The following is a 22,596-nucleotide window of genomic DNA, read 5'->3' on the forward strand; positions in this document are numbered from 1 at the left end:
CATGTGCCATAAAAATGGCTGAGACTACATCATCCCATTCTTGTTTCTCCTCAGAACATTGATGATAATCATATGACCTGCTATCGTTTCCATCGTGCCCGTGTTCGGTTCCTGACTCGATGTCGGTGTGCCGACAAACTTGCGTGCTATTCGGTTTCCAGCAGCGCGTCGTCCCTTTTCTAATGCACTTCTATTAAATTCGATTTAGTGTGAAATACAGGATTGAAGCAAAGTGATGACGCTCTTGCTGGGACTGAAAATCCTGCAGTTTTCAGCACACTGGTGTTCATTTTTCACTTACTTTTAATAGATGATAAAATAAAATTAAAAAAACTACACCCCACCCCCTTTTTATATGAACTCCGCTTGATGTAATCCTGATAATGGGAGATAAACCTGCTCCTGAACAGGAGTTTGTTCTTTATATGTGGATTACCACATTACCACTGGATCATTTTTGGTGATGATTTGACGTGACCTGGGATTTTTTTTATTTTTTTTTTTTTAAAGCTCATCCTGGAGTTGCTGTCATGGCGACATGCCTCTGCGCTCCCTGGTCTCTATGCTCATCATGCTGCCTCTCTGCTTGTTTCTCTGGACATCTCTATACCCATCTACCCATTTCTGTGTCCGTCTCTCTGCCCTTCATTCAATCTCTCTGCCCGTCTCTGCTCTTCATTGAATTTTGTTCATCTCCGACCGGCTCAGGATCTGGATTAGTTTATGTAAACCGGATTACATCATGGCCTTCCTTATAAGCAGAGGTGATAGAGGAAGTCTGTCCCAGCCACACCCTCTCCATTTTTTTTTTGAGGGCAACCTGTTACAGAAGAAGCAGAAATAATACAAACTCAACGCATAATCCTGGGAAGACCAGATCCTTCAGCACAGCATAAGAGTTTACTTTCTGAGAGATTGCTTTTAATAGAAATGGATTCATTTGCCTGGTTTATTTGTTGGATATTAATATTTTGGCTCGTTGACTATGGTATATAATGTTTAGTTAAAAAAAAAAATTTATATAAAATTTTTTTTTATATATATATATATACATACATACATACATACATATATACATACAATTGGACAGAATTAAATAATTCACATCCCAAGTTCTATTGGATCCTGTTATGGTTCTGACATCAAGAAAGTAAGATTTGATTTAAAAATGAACGTTCTCCTTGGTTTCGCAGATTTCGAGGTGTTTCCCAGCGTTTTAATAAAATTCCGAAATTCTTCACGCCTTCAAATAATTTGTTTTGCAGCGGTCAGAAAATGGACTCACTCATTGGCCATTGTATTATTAACCACCCAATCACAGCGATCTCAAACACCTGCTCCAGGTTTGAGTTTAGTTGCTATGACGACTCCAGGATGTCACCAATTAAGCTAATCTAGTAAACCACGGACGAAGTACCGTCCCCTGGAAAGCGAAACAATCCTTAGATCATTGCTGAAATGTCGGCGTTCAACAAATAGGAAACCCAGACACCATATTTTGATCATTAGGTCAACTTTTATTCGTTTCTTTTTCTCTTTTTTTTTAACCCCACATACAGTCATGGTTCACAGAACCAAATATTTACACCCCCCCAGTACCCGATGAGAATATTAATATAAAATGTGCACGTGAACACTGTTATAGGATCCGAGACGCATGTAATGAGTTTGTAGTGTAGTAATGTGGAACCCGATACACCAGGATGTTTCTGGGTCGCGCCCCGTTTAGACGAGAACTTTCTACTATTGTTCATGACGCTGGTAAAATTACCCGGGTGTTAATACATGTCTATGAGAGCTGTGAAAGGATAATAATTTCAATTCTGCTCCTGATTCAATTAAACCAGCTAACTTAAGGAACGGCTTCAAATTCTAATGCTTACCTGCTGGTGCACCTCAACATTGCGGGAAAAATTAGCAAGGCCTGAAAAAGTGCAGGAAATAATCATTGGAAATATAGAAGACCTTCAAAGAAGTAACTATGACTAAAAAATCGTGCAAAGTTAAATCTAATCATGAGTGATAGTTTTTGCTTTTATCGCATTATCTAATTTCTCATTATTGGCAAATACAGAACTGAGATGTTTGCAGTTTTTCTTATTGTATTTAAAAGAAAATGCATCATCTCGTAATTATCTTGTTCTCCAGCATCACAGAGTCATTGCCACATTTCATTATCTCGTTCTCTAGCATCAAAAATCTGGGGCCACATTTCATTATCTCGTTCTCTAGCATCAAAAATCTGGGGCCACATTTCATTATCTCGTTCTCTAGCGTTACAGAGTCATGGCCACAATTTATCTTGTTCTCGTGCATCACAGAATTGTGGCCACATTTCATTATCTCATTTTCAATCATTATGGAGCCATTGTCACATTTAATTATAACGTTAACTTACATCAGAGTCGCATCCACAGTTGATTATCTTGTTCTCGAGCATTACAGAATCCTGGTCACCTTTCAGTATCTCGTTTTCGTAGCATTACAGAATCCTGGCCACATTTCAGTATCTCGTTCTCGTAGCATTACAAAATCCTGGCCACATTTCAGTATCTCGTTCTCATAGCATTACAAAATCCTGGCCACATTTCAGTATCTCATTTTCGAGCATTACAGATTCACGGCCACATTCCATTATCTTTTTCCTTTAGCATCACATAATCCTCGCCACATTTCAGTATCTCGTTTTTTAGCCTCAACATTTAATGAGATGATTCTTGTGTGCAAGGTCATAACTACACTTCTGTAAGTACCTCGTTCCCCGGCGTTATTTCATGCTTCCTGTTCAAACTTTTTGACAAACAAGGCCACGCATTATTTTTTATTAAGTCATCATCAGCACTTTGTAGAAATGTGACACAGGAACGCAGAGTTTTTTTTTACTATACTATTACAGAATCTGGATTGAATATCTTTCAGCGCGGAAACTCTACCGAATGGCAGGGATTCAACACGACCAGGAAACGGATCTTAAAAGTGAAATGAACAGTCGATCGTACACCATTCCCACAAAACAAAAAAGCAAAAAAAAAATAATTCACACAAACTACAGGAGACGGGGCTGTGGGCTGTGTCCCAATCCAACACGACGTCTCTTAAATAAAACCCATGACACCGATATACAAGCTGAAATATACACAATATTGCACTTGTGTAAAATATCAAGTATGATCATGCATAAAAATGTTACCGAGAAAGTAAGAGAGCCTATCTGTACAGTAGCAACCACATACACACTTTCGCACACGCTCGTGTGGAAGACCATTTCCTTTCGAAAATGCTTACAAAATGCTACATTTTTCACACCGTCATGCTGCGATGGCGTACCATGAGAGATGAAATTGTTGTAACGTGTCTAACACCAAAGACGTCCTACACTACCACACACACACACACACACACACACACACACACACACACACACACACTACTGGTTTAAATAAAGAGAAATGTATTCTCCCTTTGTATTAAAAGACATTGTTCATTGTCCACTCTCGGACTGTAACAGGACTCCGAATGTGTGCTTTATTAAAGGGGACGTGGAGCTCAGTGGTTCAGACAGAACAACCTTCTGATCAGAATTTTGTGACTTTGCCACTGCTGAGCCCTTGAGCAAGCCCTTGACCCTCAACTGTTCGGTTGTGTATATGAGATACAGGATTACAACACATTTTTGTCGCAGTGGGAAAACGGAGGCGACGTTTCAAAAAGCAGGAAAGTAAATAAACAACGGTTGGAAATGGCGCGGGTCAGAGCACGGTACAGGGACGTGAGCGTTTTCAGACGTTTCGGTGTGGACGATCGACTTTCAGGAAACGAAATGATTGAAAACGAAAGTGTGGGCGCGAAGCGTTTTTTTTGGACGAAAACGCCGTTTTCAAATGTAATAATTTAGGCATGATAGGCATTTCACAAGAAAGGGGGAGGGGCTAAATAATGATAATAATAATAATAATAATTAATAATAATAATAACTTCCCCTCTTGCAATTATAATGTTCTTTAGAACGTACACTGCAGTACAGGTGAATTCTGAAGGTGTCGAAGAATCTTTTATTATAGCGGCTCGGACCGTAGTTGCCACTACAACATAATGGTTGGTCCTAATACGGTTTATCGTTTCTATAGCAACAGCTTCCCTGACATTGTGCGACTGGTCATACACCGGTCGTTACAATGTAAAATCGTTGATATCACAGATAAAGTTATAAAGTGTTATTATAAGGATGGAGTCTACAGTGTCGGCACTTTTGTTGGGTCAGAACGTGGGAAACGTCCCGGGTTCCAGTGACATGGCAAGCTGGAACCACAAAACGAACGGTTACAGCTACTACAGCAGCAACGTTGTACAACAGCAGGAGGTAACGGGGCTAACGGAGCAACGAGCGGGATGTTTACTAATAAACCACTGTGGTACAAGCGGAATCAAACACTTCAGGGTGTGCCGCTATAGGGGAACCGTCTGATGCCATTCCTCCACCCTGTAATAGAACATGTCGTTATTCCTCACGTATACACACGGATATTAGGGCCTCTCAGAGATTACTTCCATAGAAATCCTCCTGTCATGTAATATTTCTCACATATATACAGTACATAGATACGAGGGCCTAACGGGCCACGTGACGTGTTCAATGAAAATAGTTTGTGACACGCCCCTCATATCCATGTATATACGCGAGGGAAATAGAATGGATTATTTCCTTGAACACGCCGTGTCACGTGCTATTCGTCACGAATGCATAGATATGAGGGTGTGGATTTCGGTGTACACAGAACCTCTGGCTCCGCCTTGCCAACGTATATATAAGAAAAATATTTACATGAAATCGGGAGTCTAGCACGCAATTCATATCGAAACCTGTCACATTTTCAGGTTTGTGCAAATTGTGTAAAAAACAAACAAAAAAAACCTAATAAAAATATCACTTCCAGTAACAAAATATACAAGAAAATAAAATACAAATGAGACTACAACATGCATAAGAGGGTAATGAATGAGGGATACACCGGGACGCTTATCACACACTAACACTACAATCGTCTTGATGAAATAGCTAACATTCATGGCAATGTTTATTGTTCTAATGAGCGCTCAAACCCTCTGCACTGCGTTCAAGGAAATCCATTGCAGGATGTGTGTGTTTGTGTGTGTGTGTGTGTGCGTCAAAAATGACGATTCTTATAATTCGTGTTCAAAGAATTGAGGAAAAGATTGTGGCTTAAATTCTTTTTTTTCAATTGGCACCTGCAATGAGCGTACGATGCGCTGAGTGTGTGTATGTGTGTGAAATCATACACACAGCTAACAAAACACACATGCACCCATACACACACACACACACGCACACACACAGTGCAGCTAAAATAAGGCCGGGGTCCCGAGCTCTGTTTTCAGCTCTCACACTCTGAACCCATGAACCCACACACACGTAATGACACGTCTCATTAGCAGCTAATACTAACGGCTCCACTACAAAGTAAAAATAAAATATTAAATAAAAGTATCGATAACACTGTTTTGGTCACTACCTAAATACGAGGAAGGAAAGCTCTTCAGTACAGCAGGACATCAGTACAGCAGGAAGAGGACACACTCGTTCCTTCCACACACACACACACACACACACACACACACACATATACACACACACAGAAATCTTGTTCTTGGTGTCTGAACCGTAGAGTCTGACCTCTGTCCCTCCCGACAGCAGTGCGAGGTCATATCGTAAAGGACGGGTCGTATTTACGGATTTCCTGTAAGAGACGTTCTCGGTCTGAGAGGGCAGAGGAGAGGGCCGAGTGAACATCAGCAAGCTCCGCCCGCAGCGCCTGGATACGAGAACACGTGCGCACACACACACACACACACACACACACACACAAATAAGAGACAAGGGTCTATTTGGTCAAACAGTTCTGTGTGTGTGAGTGTGTGTGTGTGTGTGTGTGTGTGTGTGTGTGTGTGTGTGACTATACCTTGTCATCTCCTTCAGGTCCACAGCAGGCTTTGTCTAATTGGCTGCCAGTGGCTTAAAGAGAAATTTAGACCAATGTGAATAAACCACACATGCGCACACACACACAAAAATCACTCGCTCACATTCTCACACACACTCACTTCTCGCTTATCTCTCACACACTCACACTCTCATACTCCCTCAAACATTGTCTCTCTCGCTCTCTCTCTCTCTCTCTCTCTCTCTCTCTCTCTCTCTCTCTTTCACACACACCCGCACACTCTCGCACACACTCACCAACTGTCTTATATACTCATATCAGATAAGTATCATTCTCATATATACTCTTTCTCTCTCTCTCTCTCTCTCTCTCTCTCTCTCTCTCTCTCACACATACCAAAGTCACTCATATATACTATCTCACACTCTCACACACACACACACACACTCTCTCTCTCTCACTTATACACACACTCTCACACTCATACATACTCTCTCACACAATCACTCGCTCACTCTCTCACACACAATACCCACGTCTGACTGTAAGTATGGCATCGTCTAGCCGCTCCAGAACTAAACCATCTAGAACAAAGGAGATAGGTACAGGCTGGGGAGCGGTGGAATACACACGGGGGCCGTCATCCTGTCTCACACACACACACACACACACATTCTGTTAGTGTTGCCAAGTCCTCAATATCCTATTTTTAATAAATCATGACTTTAATCTGTGAATTCATTACATAGACATTAGCCCCCGTCCCCTCACCTTAAGCGTGATGCGGGTGTTGTGTACGCTGATTCTTATTGGCTGGCCTTCGGAGTTTAGCTCGTCCTCCATGAATGGGCCGAGTGTGTTTATTGTCGAGGTGAGCAGCTCTGCCTCGCAGCCATGTACACACACCTCTACGAATCCCGTGCTCTCCGCTGTGCAGCAGTGACGTCCCGCCCCTGGCCCCGCCTCCATCCTCAGACACACCACCGGGGCACGGGACACAGGGGACATGGGTAGAGAAAAAGCACCTGTAGAAAAGAGAGAAGAGACTGCTCTGGTACTGGGTTAGGGCAATGTCTCTCACAGTGTCTCAGCGTACGCGAGTGCGTCTCACCGTGCGAGAGCGTCTGCAGATCCACCACTCGCTGGTTTCCCAGCTGCTTTGGCGTGACAGACCGAACCTCCATCGCCACCACTGCGTCCTGCCCCCGGAGCTCCATCAGAGAGCGGACAGCGCGCACAGAAACCAGAAGCACACACACCTGTTGTAATAAAGTCTGTTAGCTCCACCCCCTCTCACAGGCAGTAAGTATATGTGTCTGTGTATGTGTGTGTCTCACCATATCCTGAGACATGTCTTCGGTGCTGTGAGACAGTGAGCTGCTCAGATCGGCTGATGATCCTCCGTCTGTCCTCACTGAGTGGACAGGGGTGCCGTTAGGACGAGCAGACTCTGAGACAGACAGAAGAACAGAGTAAGACACAGAGAGAGAGAGAGAGAGAGAGAGACAAAAAGTCAGACAGAGAGAAAGACAGAAGCATGCCCAGAGAGGAACAACCAGAGAGGCGAAAAAAACAGACAGACATAGAGAGAGCGAGAGAGAGAGATAGAAAGATGGACAAAAGGACAGATAGGCAGAAACATGCCCAGAGAGTGAAAGTAATGGTCATGCAGGGAGAAAAAGAGACATGAAAAGAGAGGTAGTGTGATATGTAGACAGAAAAAGACAGAGAACCAAAAACACAGATAGACAAAAAGACAGACAGACAAAACGATGGATAGATAGAAAGACAGACAGACCTGCAGAGAGACTCATGAAAAGAGGGAGATGTAAATAGAAAAAGACGGACAAACAAAAACACGTCTAGACAGAAAGACAGACAGCAGGCACCAGACAAGTCTGGAAGGCTATAAAGACAAAAAAATATATATATATATAGCACGAGACAGAAAAAGAGGTGTTTTAGTAAATGATGTCAGAGATCTAGCAAGGCTGGTGACTGTCACACAGTGATGATGTCACACCTGAGTCTGTGAGGATGATGAAGTTCTCACTGGTGTCACTGTCTAAGGAGAGGCCATCGTCAGCCACGCTGTTGTCCATGAGCATGCTGTCACAGGAACTCTGGGAAAGGGAGTGTTTGAGGGATGGCAGACGCAGAGCAGAGTCGTCTGGTTCCCTACACACACACACACACACACACACACACACACACACACACACACCGAATAAAATGTAGGTTTATGAGATTTATTATCCACCAACTACACCCCTAGCTACAACCTTCCTCATCTCACTGCTTACCTGCTCTGAGTGCTGAAGATTTTGCTCATGGCAGATCCCCGGCTCAGCATGCTGAACGCGTCTTTAGTGATGTTCAGCGCCCCCTTGGTGAGGTCCAGGGAAGCACTGAGGGCGTCTTTAGTCACGTCTTTGGTCACACTGAGCGCATTCGACAGCTCCCCCTCCAGGCTGACCATGGAGGTGCTGGGATTCTGTACTATCGCAGGGGACATTCGCAGAAAGGTCGTGACCTGCGACTCGCCTCCCTGCCCGCTCTCTTCGTCCAATCCCTCTTCGACAGCCTCGCGTGCCTCCTCTACAGACTCCACCCCCACTCTGTCGCACTCGGCCTCGTCCTGCTCTAAAGCTTTCTCCGTGCTTCCTACGATCCCGCTGTCCGGGCGCGTCGGCGAGAGATCCGAGTCCGTCAGGCTTTGCGTGTCCGTTTCCTCTGGCGCTTCTTCTTCTTCGTCCATTTTTCCAACAAGTGGGGGAAGAAGTAAACCGATCTCCAGCACCTCCAAGTTGAGTGATACACACACCGTCGGAGGAGGGGGAGTTTCGGTCTTTGAGCTCGGAAAGCGATCGAGGTCGGAGGCTAACCTCGTGAGGTAATCCTTCATCCGGAGCAGAGCAACGTACTGATAATGACTGAGCCACATTCGGATCGGGGTGATGCTCTGAACCAGGAAGTGGACGGATGCTGATGGAGGGTCGTGATTGGATGTTTTTTCGGTGTACGTCGCTCCCTCCTGACTCAGGGACCTCGTTAAAGCTTGCGGGCGGCACATCCATACGCACGCAGCGAACGGCTCCATGAACGCCGGTGCTTTGCCTCCGTGCCGTGCACCCTCAAAACACCCCGCTGCTTGAGACAGGCTGAGACTCCATACATCCCGTGAACGTGGAAGTGAGAGCGAGGGATCGGACTTTAGGAACCCTGGAGGGAGAGGGTGCAAAGTGTTCCGGTCACGAGGAAAATCCGCGGCCGGCGAGGGCCGGAAAAACGCCTGAGCAGCGAAAGACGAGAACGTGGACTCGAGGTCGGCAAAAGACGAGTGAGGAGAGTGATACGTGTTGCTCAGAAATGCCTGAGAAAGCGTGAAACACAGAGCATGTGGACGATCGGGGTGGTCCAAGATGGAGGAGTCGAGAGGAACGATCAGCTACGGATAAATTTTTTTTTTTTTAAATAAATACGACAATCAGATGAAGCGAATGCTTGAAGCGAAATATCTTGAAGCAAATCTTACCTTAAGCTGTGTGGCGTCCACTCGGACATCCACGTGTTCGTCGCTCTTGCTGCTGTCCTGCAGGTGATAAAAGGCTTTCACCTGCTCCAGAGTCGTCAGCAAGCCACGACAAAACACGTACATCCATAACACACTTGCGGCGTCGACACACAGCTGCAAACCGTTCAGCTGACCGTACAGATTAGAGCAGGGCACTGCAGAAAGACAGGACAGAGAAAAACAGACAGTAAGTAAAGAGGAGGTGGGAGAGAGAGAGAGAAAGAGAGAGAGAGAGAGAGAGAGAGAGAGAGAGAGAGAGAGCCTTGTTAGCATGTTTACTATACAGCTTATAGTCAACTTTCTAACTATAGCGTATTAGCATGAAGATTAACAATGCTATACATTGATTTAAAAAAAACGTTTTTTTTTTTTTTTTAGATATCATTATTAGTAGATGAGCAACTTTTATTATTTAGAAAGTGACCAATATTTGATATGTAGATCGATTTCTCCTCGCTAAACTCTTTCTCGCAGCACCGCTGCGCGAATAGACGTATCACAGCACTACGGAGACCGAGGCGTGTCCTGAGAGTCACATAGAATACAGATTAACATGGCAGAGGTAGAGCTGTGTTTTCCTGAAGACAGAACAGGAAAAGAACATCTGGTTTGATTTCATCTTTTTTTTTGTACTACAAAGGCCCTTGTGAAAGGCCATGCGTTAAAAGCGAGAAGGCAATTCAAGAAGGTAAATGGATGATTTGCTGTCTGTCTGAACCAAAAGATTTGAGAGACCGATATGGTACAGATTGAATTGCATAGTATCAAATTTGTCTCACTGCAACGTGTTGCATTGAATCGAAATAAGATCGCACCACATCGTAATAGAGGCGAATCGTATCGCATCGGTAGCTGCTTCATATGTGTCTTTAATGTATCGTGTCCTTGGCTATGCAGTTATGGAGATGCACATACTTAGTGTTTAGCAGTGGGTTAATACAATGCCAGCATCAATGGCTTTTTTTCATGGCAGGATCGGGGTAAATAATACTTTCTTCTTTGATACATTTTGGAAACCTCCTCAATACGTGCTTTCTGAGTAAAAAAGCTGTATTGTTTTAAAAGTATTGCAGTCCATTAATAAAGGTTTGATGACCATGTTTGTTTTGCAGTGGTCACATGTTTGGGGTTTTCCTCCATTTAGGAGGAAAGCATGCACAAATCTGGAGTACCAGATACAGCATGGTTTTGAAATGAAAGTTGAAGTCGTTCACAGCCGAGGTGATTTGATGTATGCGTACATCACCTGTACACGCATACACACATGCACGAAACCTGTTCGGTTAGATATTATGGTTTGATTCATAAAATAAAATTATTCGAAAGTAAAAAAGGAAAAAAAAAAGAAAAAAGATATTTGACATTAAAGTGTTGTGAAGTTAAAGTCAAAGTCTCCCCAAAAAAACCATCAGTAAAGTAAAGAAAAAGTGTAGTCTGAAATATGATGTGTGTTCTTTTGCCATCTCTGGCAGAGGATCCTACACAATTGTGTGACTTGAGGATGAACCACAAATGCCTGGAGAAGTCAGGTGTCCCAATACTTTTGTGCATATAGTGTGAATTGAGAAGGCCCTGATATCTCTATGGGAAGAGTCCTGTTCTTGTTATGTTTGTAGTAAACTAAAAACTAACCTGTAGTGACCTTTATAACGTACATGAAGTTAGAGTGTACTCACAATGACTTCCTGTTCCTGGGGGAAGGATTCTGTTTCTCAATCCTGTATCTGAATCAGTATATACAAATTAAAATAAAATAATAATAAAATAAACAAACGCAAGTGCAGTGAAATATAAGAGGTACCGGGTCCTGCAGCGCTGTGAGGGAAGTAGTACTCGGTAAACTGCAGGTGGATCGCAGGTGTGTTCTCCGCCATGTTCAGCACTTTGCGATTACATGATAAAAGCGACTGGGTTTTCTTGCTGTGACGCCCCCTGATGGACACCTGAGACAACAAAGTGGCAGAAAACACTGAGAAATAAGAGCTGAGGGACAACACAGGGATAAATAGAGGACGTCTGTGTGTGTGTGTGTGTGTGTGTAGTAGCTGTGAGTCACAGATATATCTGAGGTTCCGCGTTTAGTTCTTCTGAACTTCCTGACATGTAAGAGAGAGAAAAAGAGACAGAGAGAGGGAAGGGAAGAAAAAGAGGAAAAGAGATAGAGAAAGTATTTTTTTTCCTCTTTCAGGAAGTTCAGAAGAAGTTCAGAAGAACTAAATTAGGTAGGAGTGAAAGATAAAGGGAGGTAATAAAGGTTAAGAAAGAGAGGGGGAAGAGTTAACATAAGAAACAAGAAATACAGAGGGAAAGAGTTAGAAAGGGCAAGAGAGATAAATAATAAGAAAAGGGAGATATAGAAGAGAAAGAGAGAGCCAGAGAGAAAAAGAAATGAAGAGATGCGAGAGAAGGGAAAAGAAAAGAAATAAAAAAGAGATAGTGAGAGAGAAATGAAAGAAAGAAAGAAAGAAAGAAAGAAAGAAAGAAAGAAAGAAAGAAAGAAAGAAAGAAAGAAAGAAAGAAAGAAAGAAAGAAAGAAAAAAAGAAAGAAAGAGATAAAAAGAAAAGAACAGCAGAGGGAAAAGAAGAAATAAGGAGTAAGAAAGAAAGAGCAAGAGAGACTAAAAGAAAAAGACTAAGTAAAAGATAGAGAGAGAGACGACGAGAGAGATAGAGAGAGAGAGGTAGGTAGGTAGGCAGAAAAACAGAAAAAGCCCCACATGTTCAGTAGTAATCCCTCACTCATTTTGTTTCTCTTCCTACTTCTCTCTTCTAAATTTTCCCTTTATCTTTTCTGTGATTACAAACTCTTTCACTTCTCTGTTTTATTTGTACTGCAACTCACTCAGTCACCGGAGGAGAGAAGGGTGGAGAGAAACTTCTACAAACAGACAGGTGGAAAACGAGTATTTTATTTATTTTTTTTAAACAAAAGATCAAAAAGTTAAACAATTTGCTAAATATTTCGCAGCCTTCTTTGCTCGTAATTACCAGGGAAGCCAATATAAACAGAGGGCACTGTGGGTAAAGCAACAGACAGAAACGAACGGACACGAGACAGTCCCACGCTTTCGAGATTGGAATTACAATCAGATATTAGTCTATTGCTGAACGATAAAGGGGCGGAGCTAAAAAGAAACCCGAAACCCCCAGTGGAAAAGTGTCTCATCGTTCCCCTGGAACGTTTAATTATTTCTTACCATTTCTATACGAAACCTATGACTGTGTGTGAGTGTGTTTGTGTGTGTGTGAATTGACAGTAACCTGACGGATGTCCAGATCGTCCACTCGGATCACCATGCAGCTGGAGCGGAGGTTCTTCAAAGCCGAACTGCCATCAGGGTTCGGAACGGACTCATCTCCTTACATAAAACAATCGGCATCCTTTCATCAGTTCACAAAAACCTCCACACTCATACTTCTGTGAAACATTTCTGCTTTTTCTCACTGTGCATTTTTCGACCCGGAGACTGTGCGTTAGGATCACGAGGTTCGGATGGAGGTTGGGGAAATCCTGAGCTCTCCAGTTTCTTCTGAAAATCCTGTAGCAGTTTGGATGCCCATTGAGTGCGAGAGTCCAGAGCGCTACAGTGACGCTCCCAATGTCGACAGCCATCACCTGTAAATGCATACACACAAGCACAAGACCTGTTCGGTTAGATATTATGGTTTGACTCCTAATATAAAGTTATTTTAAAACATTTAAGACTATTAGGCTGAAATAAATGTAATAGAAAATATATTATTAAATTAAAAGGTGAGGCTGAAAAGGTATCCACTCACCTGGTCTGTGGAAGGGGTAATAATCAAAACCCAGTTTACGGAAGGTCAGCTGCATTGCACCCTGGGAGCCTGGAATAGGGGGTTCACCTGAAAAAGAATGGTCAAATACTGAGACATCGCCTATAAAACCTGGTCACTCAATGGACCCAGGCAAATAACTTTTACGCCGTTTGGACTAGGACAAAATGTCTCTGATTACAAGCAGGTAATTAGAGCAGGTGGGTTCAGGTGAAGAAAACAGCACTAGTTATTAGTCTCCGTAAGTGTACGATTGGACGAATAAAAAGGCAGTAGGTGTAGTCAAAACTCAAAACTGTACTCAGGTTAGGTAATCAGGACAGCCAGGTGTGTTGTGGTGAAAGACATGTGGCCACACATATTAGAGTGAGGTAAATAAAGCCAGTTAAATAAATGCAGGTGTGTTGGTGTGATGTAAGGCCAGATGTGCTGGAGTGAGGTAAATAAAGCCATGTTTGTAGGAGGGACTTAAATGAGGTCAGGTATGTTGGGAGTGAGGTAAATATGGTTGGATGTGTCAGATTGAGGTAAATAAGCCAGGTGTATTTGAGTGAGGTAAATGAGGCTAGGTGTGTTGGAGTGAGGTAAATTTAAAGCCAGATGTGTTGGTGTGGTGTAAGATAAGTAAGGCCAAGATGTGTTGAAGTGAGGCCGAGTGTGTTGAAGTGAGGTAAATATAACGCTATTAGTAATTGAGGTAAACATAAACCCAGGTGTGTTGGAATGAGGTAAATGTGGCCAGGTGTGTTGGAGTGAGGCAAGTAAGCAGGTGTCTTGGAGTGAGGTAAAAAGGACAGATGTGTCTGGGTGAGGTAAATGTGGCCAGGTATGTTGGAGTGAGGTAAGTAAGCAGGTGTCTTGGAGTGAGGTAAAAAGGACAGATGTGTCCGGGTGAGGTAAATGTGGCCAGGTATGTTGGAGTGAGGTAAATGTGGCCCCGTGTGTTCAAGTGAGGTAAATAAGCAGGTTTCTTGGAGTGAGGTAAAGAGGACAGATGTGTCTGGGTGATGTAAATGTGGCCAGGTATGATGGAGTGAGGTAAATGTGGCCAGGTATGATGGAGTGAGGTAAATGTGGCCAGGTGTGTTGAAGTAAGGAAAATAAGCAGGTTTCTTGGAGTGAGGTAAATAGGGCAGATGTGTCTGGAGAAGGTAAATGTGGCCAGGTGTGAGAAACAGAGGTAAGAGTGATGACGTAACTGACCTGTTTCTGATAAGGAGCTGTCGTTGCAGATGTGCAGATCCAGGCGAGAAATAAACGTGTGATATGATGACTCCTTTACATCATACTGATCAAAATACTGCGCCAATGTGTTGGGAGTTGCCAAGGAAACCGGGTGCGGCTCTGGCCATGGGGGGCGGGGCCCAGGAGAGGTAGGGACAGTCTGAAGCGAAATTTACGGGACATTTTTTTTATCTTTAAAAAAACAAACTATTCTTAAGCCAAGGTTGCTGATAGAACTCTTCTCTAATGCCAGAAGTAAATACACCCAAATTAAAAAAAAACAGCAGGTATTTAAAACATGGTGATGGTGTTTCCACATATATTTATTCAAATGAAGAACAAAATAAGCAACCGTGTGTGTGTGTGTTTACCTCCATGCTCTTCCTCTGCTGTGCAGATTTCTCCATGGCCTCACTCAGAGATTTAGCGTAATGGATGACGGCTTTAAGCTGAGAGTCGGTCAGAACCCACAGCAGGTCATCCAGGATGAAGAGCAGCTTTGACGCCAGAACATTACAGTCCTTCACCTGTCAGCAGATACATGCACCAATAACAGGTTTATACTGTCTATCCCCAGATGTTTTCTAAAGACCTGAAGCCACACTTGTGATAGAAAGAAAACACTGCAAAATTGCAGGTCAGCCTATAACAGGGAATAAATCTGGCCCGCGGTGTAATTATATTTGGCCATATATTTATCATATCAAATGTGTATTAGAGCTGCCCGCCAGTATATAGCACATACATCGTGAATACTACAAATCCCAGAATGCTTTGTTAATGCGTTAAAGGAATCAGGTCTATAGATAGAGAGAGACAGACATAATACCAAAACAAATACCACTGATGTGTGTTTTATTTAAAATTTAATTTCTCATGTGTTTATAATATTAAACTTTGGTTGTTCCAATATGTATGCAAAACCTAAGTTTGTTTTCATATGAAAAGGTTCAACACTACACATCTGGAGAGACGGAAAACATGCACAATTGCAGTCAAATTTTCAATAAATATTGAGTTTGGCCCGCAATTTCGTCTCAGTTTTTAATTTTGGCCCACTGTGAATTTGAGTTTGACACCCCTGCTCTAGAACATAACACACATCATTTCTTATATACTGCACACAAAATAATGTAAAACAATATACATCTTGGTGAATATCTACGTTACATAAGGTTTAGATACATTTATGTTTAAAAGCTGTTAACTATTGAGCAAACGAAATTAAACTAACAATTAAAAGTCAAAAATGTCATTTTTTAAATCTGTATATGTTCGCATGCATGTCAGCTTATGATCAAACAAATGTTCATATTTATGCTTGTATTGGAATGTTTCCAAAATTCCCCAGATGAAGTTCCCATAGAAAGTTTCTGGAAATTTACTGGCAATTTTCCACCCTTTTGCAACCCTATTCAGGACAAATGATTATTTAAAGTTGTATTGTTATTATTAGCATCGCTTGATATATTACCCTGCGTTTAAGGGCGATCCGGATGCGCCCCTGGTTGGTGATAAGGCGTATGGGTGTGGTCCCTAAATCCTGTTCTTCGCTTTCTATAGCGTCTGCTTCGATGCGCAAACTCTGCCAGTTGATTTCTTTAAAAGTTAGCACCTGCAAAACACACACACACACACACACACACACACACACACACACACACACACACACACACACACACACAAAGTTAGTTTCTAGTTAGATGTTTTCACTGTTAGCAAGCTCAACACTTTTGATTCCGTGGGTTTAAAATGACCTAGGAAGATCTAAAAAAAAAAATTTAAGTAAAAAATGATGTCATAGCACGTGCCAAAACAGCATTCTGGCCACTGGATTGGTGCCTGATGCCATAAAATGGACTTTTAACAATATACACTCTATGGACAAATGTTTGTAGACAGCTGAGTGTGAACATCCTATTCCACATTTAATGTCTATTCCCTGTTATAATTAACCCCCACACTTCTGGGAAGATGTTCCACTAGATTTTGGAGTGTGCTTGTGGACATTTGCGTTTATCAGCCATGATGGTGTTAGCAGTCAGGTACTGATGTTGAGGATCAGAGATCAAACAGTAGGCCACTCAAGATCTTCCACTTTCTAAAAATATCCTCATTGATCTGCATTTGTGAAGGAAAGATTTCAGCTATCCAAAAACATGTGATACGTTTGATACAGCTCCAATTGTGTGCCACCTCATGAAGTTACAAGATGCAGACCCGGCTTGAATCAGGAAGCATCCAAAGGGGCTCTAGTTATAAAGAAGAAGATGACTTCGTGAGGATCCTTAGCCATCTAGATATGTACCAGTGCCAGTTGGATCTCACTTCATGAAGATTTCAGACTTCAACCCTTTATTCAATACTCCAAAAAAAAAAAAAATTCTACATATGCTGTCTCTCCATTATTGAACATTTAAAGGCTTGGGCATGGAGGAGTTGGTGTTCAATCCAAAATGATCTCAGATGTTGAGCTAATTTATGAGTTATTTAGGAGCTCCTGGTTCCACAACTCCAACTGACTGTATAAGACATCATACATCACTCATAATCACATGATATTACTCACTCGCCAGCGTTTGAAATATTTGAATGATTATAATCACAATGTTGGCGTCACCCAAATGAGAAGGGGTTTCCCTTTTGAGTCTGGTTCCTCTCAAGGTTTCTTCCTCATACTATCTAAGGGAGATTTTCCTCACCACATTCGGAAATAAATTCATACAAAGTTGAATATAAGTGAATTTGTTCTATAATTTTTACATTCTGTAAACCTGCTTTCAAACAATGTAGATTGTAAAAACACTAGAAATAAAATTGAATTGAATTGAATTCTATTGTGTCCCACCAACTTTGTGGTAACAGTTTGGGAAAAAAAAAAACATACGGCTGGAAAAGTTTGGTGTCCCAATACTTTCGTCTCTCGATGTGTTATTTGTGTGTGTGTGTGTGTGTGTGTGTGTGTGTTACCTCTCCTCTTTTAGGGTGTGTGATTCGTGTGTATCTGAGGTCACTCTTCTGCCATTTGGGGTTCAGACTGAAGCCCTGAAGTTGCCAGAGCTCAAAAGAGGCGTGAAACGCTCTGGACTTCACTTTAATCACGATGGAGTTGATGATGACTGACATGCCTTCCACAACCTTCTCTGCAAAGCCGTACTCACTACACACACACAAAACATCTCCAGTGAGTTCAGTTCTTTAATACGACCGGTTTATAAAAAAAAAAAAAAGAGGAAAAAAAACGAAAGAAAACTGTCCATCTCTGACCTTTGACCTGCAGTGATGGCGATGGGCGAGGGGCCGTTTGGAGGGCGGGGCTCTTCGCATGTCATCATCTCTACTTCCACCTTGTCGAGAAACTATGACAAGAGAAAGACGAAAAAGAGGAAATGATACATTATGCAAAAAGGTGGCCATTGATTTACATTATTTTGTGTGCAGGATTGAAGAAATGATGTGTGTTATGTTCTAGAAGAATGAACAGTGCATGTAGGGGGCGTGGCCTCAGGAACCCTGCAGTAAGTCTGCTGTGTGCATGTGATTGATAAATGTGCAGGATAGAAATTAATCTGAATTGCGTTAAAGCTGGTTGCTTTAACCCGAGATTATCCTGCAAGATTTTTAAGCTCCCAGTTTATTCCCATATATTCCAATTAATTCCTATGGAAATTTTGAAAATATCTGAAGTTTTGCAACACTAGTTATACAGGCGTCTGTCTAACCATCAGCCTGTTTCGTTTTGTTTACAGAAACAGGGACTAAAAAAAGTCCACATTCGAATGCACAAAGTGAGGGATGATCATGAAAGAGAGAAAATAAGGAATTATAGAGAAGAAGGAAAAATACAAATGAGAATACAATAGGGGGATTCCCACCAGGCATATGGGGCTCGTCTTTAATTTCGTCCACTGGATCTGGAGAAGAAAGAGAGAAGGAGAGAGAGAGAGAGAGAGAGAGAGAGAGAGAGAGAGAGAGTGAGAATGAGAGAGAGAGAGAGAGAGAGAGAGGTGTGTTAGTGTAAAAAGTTCCCTTGTCACAAAAACAAACTGCACATGGAATTTTTTTATCCCGTCTCACTCTGATGGCGGCTTTGTTGCAGTAGACGCGACTGATGGAGAGCCACGTGGGAAGATCCAACATGTTCTGCAGAACCTCCTCGTCCAGCTCCAGGTTGGAAAGCTGACCTTCTCCCTTCAGCGTGCTCAGGTTGATCTTATCAGGAGACAGGTTCTTTGTAAACCTGTGGAAAAAGGAATTCCTTTTAATATTGCAACCTACAGGCACATATTACATAAGATGCAGAGAATGAATGCAAGGAATAAAATAAGAAGGAAGGGAGAAAAGAAGTAAAGAAAGAAAGAAAATAGGGAGGAAATTAGGGCGGTAAAAAAATAAGGAGGAAGAAAGCAGAGAGGGAGGATAGAAAGTGGAAGAAGAGAGAGTGAAAGAAGGAGAGAGATGAAGGATGGAGAGACAGAAGGAGCCATCGTTGAAGTAAGTAGAAAAAGAACAAATGATGGAAAGAAAGAAACGAAGGAAGGATGAAGGGACAGAAAAATGAAAGAAAGGACAATAGAAGAGAAGAGGTGGAATAATATCGCCCGGTCTTTGTGTCAGTTCTCAGGGGAGAGACAGCTTTTCTGCTAACGCTACGAAGACGGACATTCAGTAAATGACATGGAGCCTTGGATTTTTATAAAATAAAAAAATCGGAGTGTTTGGGACTGGACTGAGTCGTATCACCACTACAAATTAGTCTCTCACCGCCTTCCTCTCAAAATAGCCGACCTCTGTTACAGTTGGACAGAAGTTGAGACTTTCACTATCATTTCACACACACACACACACACACACACACACACACACACACACACACACACACACACACACTGTTGCCAGGTTGGTGCAGGAGGAAAATGCTGATCACCGACCAAGTAACTTATAACTTACGTTATAGCAGCGATAAACGTCCAGCCTTGCGCCTTTCTTCTCTTTTTCTTCTCACAAACCCTATTCTCTTTCTCTTTTTTTGTCACCACTCTCATCCTTTCGTTCTTTGCCAAGCCTCTTGTTTTTCTTTTTCTGACCAGTCTCTTGTTTTTTTTTCTCTTATAATTCTCCTGTCTGTCGATTTTTCTGCTTTTCTCACAGCCTCTCATTTTTTTCTCACCAGCCTAATTTCTTCTTATTTCACTCGAGTCTCTCAGTTTTTCTCTTTTTCTTCGAAGGTCTCTTAACTTTTCTATTTTTTTCTTGACTCTCTTGTTTTTTTTCTCAGTAGTATCAAATTATTATTATTATTATTTTTTTTTACTCTTTCACAACATTCACTCAATTTTTCTTTCTCATGTTTTTTTTTTTTTTGTACTTTTTCTCAGTAGTATCTCATTTTTCTTTTTTCCATCCAGCCTTTTGATTTTTCTAATTTTTCTCATTTTATCTCTTTTCCTCACCACTCTCAATTTTTCTTTCTCTCTCTTTTTTTGGTAAAATTTCTCTCACTAGTATCTCATTTTTCTTTTTTCTATTCAGCCTCTAATTTTTTTTTCCTCCAGCTTCTACTCTTTTTTCTTGTTTCTCTTGAGCCTTATGTTTTTTTTCTTTTTCTCATTAGCTTTTTGTTCCTTTTCTCTCATTCTCACCAGCCTCTCTTTCTTTCTCCGCCTCACTTTTTGTATCTTGAATGCAATCGTACAAAAAAAAAGCACCATCATGCTGACTGTGTTACAAAAACAACAACCAAACAAAAAAAAAAACCCTGACACCAGAGTCTCCTTTCTGAATACTTGAGTTGACATGTCCTTCAAGAAAAACAAGAACCATCCCCTCTTCATCCTCGTTTTTATTATGCGTTCACATACGGAGCGCTGATTGAGCTGGAAGCCGTGTGTCATGTGCTGATCATTTCGCCTCATGCTCAGCGTGTGTCTCGGTAAACAGACACTCAGTGGGTGTAAAAGCACATGCTGTGGTGTTTAATAGCACCCAGTTTTCTGCCAAAGACCGAATCTGCACCTCCTCAGTCTGTTCCTGCGTCTGTATCCGAGATCCTGCGGCGTCGCTCAGTGACCGCGCTAACGACAGTGTAAACTAACGCTTTCATCTATTTATACTAAAATCAGGAAAGTCGGGATTTTCAGAGGTTCTGGCGCCCTAACTGTGCAAACGCTGTCATTCGGATATACTCCATGGCCAAAAGTTTGTAGACACCTCACCCCAGTGCTTTTTTAAAATCCCATTTCATATTTAGTGCCCATTATAATAACCTCCACTCTTCCAGGATGATGTTTAATTTAGTTTTGTGGAGATTTGCAGAGATTCATTGAGACACAAAGGTGTTAGTAAAGTCAGGTACTGATGTAGGTGTGGTGAGGAGGCCTGGGGTTCAGTCAACGTTCACAATTATCCCAAAAGGTGTTCAGTAGCGTCAAGGTCAAACCCTATAGCGGGAGATGTTGGAAAACGCTACCTCATCCAAACACATCTGATACAAGTGTGTACCTTCAAGTTTGTAGTAACAGTCTGGTGAAAGACCACATACGGCTAGAAAAGTGAGGTGTCCCAAAACCTTTGTCCACACGACGCATAGCAGCTGAGACGCAGATGAAGTTGGTATAACCATGAAGCTTTGTGGGGGGAGGTGCAACAATCAGAAGGTAGTTGCGGGTAATGGCATTGTGGGTAATTTAGATTTCTTTAACTAAACAACTTATCCAAATAAGTTACCATGGCAACCAGGAGTGCGAACGCCTGCTAAAAACTTTATAGTCGTTCCATATTCAGAGAGATTGTCTAGATATCAAGTCACCAAAGAAAACAGTGTCATGTCACCAGATGATGTCTGTCTGTCTGTCTGTCTGTCTGTCTGTCTGTCTGTCTATCTATCTATCTATCTATCTATCTATCTATCTATCTATCTATCTATCTATCTATCTATCACAAAGTCTCACTGTAAAAATAAAGATCTATCTATCTTTCTATCTATCCATCCATCCAGATGGTGCAGTCCCTGGTCTCTGAATGTGTAGAAGCTTAAGGGGAGATTCCCGCTGTTACGTCAGAGGGAGGAAACCCCCAACCTTTTTATGGCCCTGCAGAAATGCATCATCAACTACACACTGAAGAGCAGAATCAGTGAAGAAATTCCCGAGAAGAATAAAGACATGCATTGGGTTTTAGAGGAGACTTTCTCCTTTAATTCCTCTATAAATCTAAACGATCTGAATAATGTTCAAGTTCACATGAAAGACACCGAGAGTGTGAGAGAACCATTGAAGCAAATCAAACCCTTTGTCAATAAAGGAGAAAACCCTAAGAAGGAGCAGGAAAGAGGTGTGTAAGGACGTGGACATGCTGATCAGATGATGGAACAGACTCCCGGCTCGCGGTTCCTCACCCCCCGGTATAAACCCCGAGCTGAGCCGCAGCCTGGCCATGCTCTTACCTGGATAGATGCTTCAGGATTTGTTTTTTGATAATCCCAGCCATTTTTACTCTCTTCTCTGCACTGAGGACCGCGTCCGGGATCAAGAGCACACCGTCCACATGCGCACTGCCTCTCCCCTGGAACTCGCCTATCCAAGCGGACCGGCCAGGCCAGGCTCCGGGGCCAGCATCTCCAGTACAGCTTAGCGGTGTGCCACCGAAATCCGTCAGCACAACACAAGTGTGTACCCGGAACGGCTGTTAAACCGCGCATGCGCATAGAAGTCGTTCTAACGGTCTCTTCTCCTACCACTTCTTCTTCTTCTTCTTCTTCTTCTTCTTCTTCTTCTTCTTCTTCTTCTTCTTCTAATTAATATTATTATTAAATTCCAAATACAAAATCTAAAAAAATTGAGGTTTATATAGAATCTACACAAAGCACTAACACATTTGTTGTTTATTCTATCTATCTATCTATCTATCTATCTATCTATCTATCTATCTATCTATCTATCTATCTATCTATCTATCTATCTATCTATCTATCTATCTATCTATCTATCTATCTATCTATCTATCTATCTGTCTGTCTGTCTGTCTGTCTGTCTGTCTGTC

General features: G+C 42.1%; 1 protein-coding gene and 1 long non-coding RNA gene across 5 annotated transcripts; both read right to left on the bottom strand.

Annotated features, from left to right (window-relative positions):
- Positions 1–3,681: 3,681 nt before the first annotated feature.
- On the bottom strand, positions 3,682–22,312 carry bltp3a (bridge-like lipid transfer protein family member 3A). 4 transcript variants are annotated; one of them, XM_083521094.1, is made up of 22 exons: positions 22,001–22,312; positions 18,634–18,796; positions 18,432–18,470; positions 17,824–17,915; positions 17,527–17,716; positions 16,031–16,171; positions 14,928–15,083; positions 14,536–14,716; positions 13,315–13,401; positions 13,019–13,150; positions 12,796–12,893; positions 11,336–11,477; positions 11,211–11,258; positions 9,496–9,689; positions 8,264–9,408; positions 7,984–8,138; positions 7,298–7,410; positions 7,072–7,219; positions 6,732–6,985; positions 6,497–6,605; positions 5,979–6,031; positions 3,682–5,831 (listed from the first exon to the last, which is right to left on the bottom strand). In XM_083521094.1, the coding sequence occupies exons 1-22, from the start codon at positions 22,042–22,044 to the stop codon at positions 5,721–5,723; spliced, it is 3,795 nt and encodes a 1,264-aa protein (XP_083377220.1). In that variant the 5' UTR covers positions 22,045–22,312; the 3' UTR covers positions 3,682–5,720. The 4 variants fall into 4 exon arrangements, with proteins under 4 accessions (XP_083377220.1, XP_083377219.1, XP_083377222.1 ...); XM_083521093.1 differs by having other exon boundaries at positions 12,980–13,150; XM_083521096.1 differs by lacking the exon at positions 11,211–11,258.
- On the bottom strand, positions 19,113–19,852 carry LOC310715268. Its single transcript, XR_014530281.1, has 2 exons — positions 19,415–19,852; positions 19,113–19,378 (listed from the first exon to the last, which is right to left on the bottom strand). It is a non-coding gene; the product is annotated as an uncharacterized lncRNA (long non-coding RNA).
- Positions 22,313–22,596: the final 284 nt, after the last annotated feature.

This window comes from Silurus aristotelis (assembly GCF_946808225.1).
Source record: "Silurus aristotelis genome assembly, chromosome: 19".
Taxonomy (NCBI): domain Eukaryota; kingdom Metazoa; phylum Chordata; class Actinopteri; order Siluriformes; family Siluridae; genus Silurus; species Silurus aristotelis.

Bases quoted from the DNA above. Each gene is read 5' to 3' on its own strand.
- bltp3a (XM_083521093.1), bottom strand. From the start codon at position 22,044: ATGGCTGGGATTATCAAAAAACAAATCCTGAAGCATCTATCCAG. The intron at 18,471-18,633 runs GTGAGACGGGAT...TTTCTTCTCCAG, and splicing joins GCAACAAAGCCGCCATCAGA to ATCCAGTGGACGAAATTAAA. The intron at 17,717-17,823 runs GTCAGAGATGGA...GTGTGTGTGTAG, and splicing joins GCCATCACTGCAGGTCAAAG to TGAGTACGGCTTTGCAGAGA.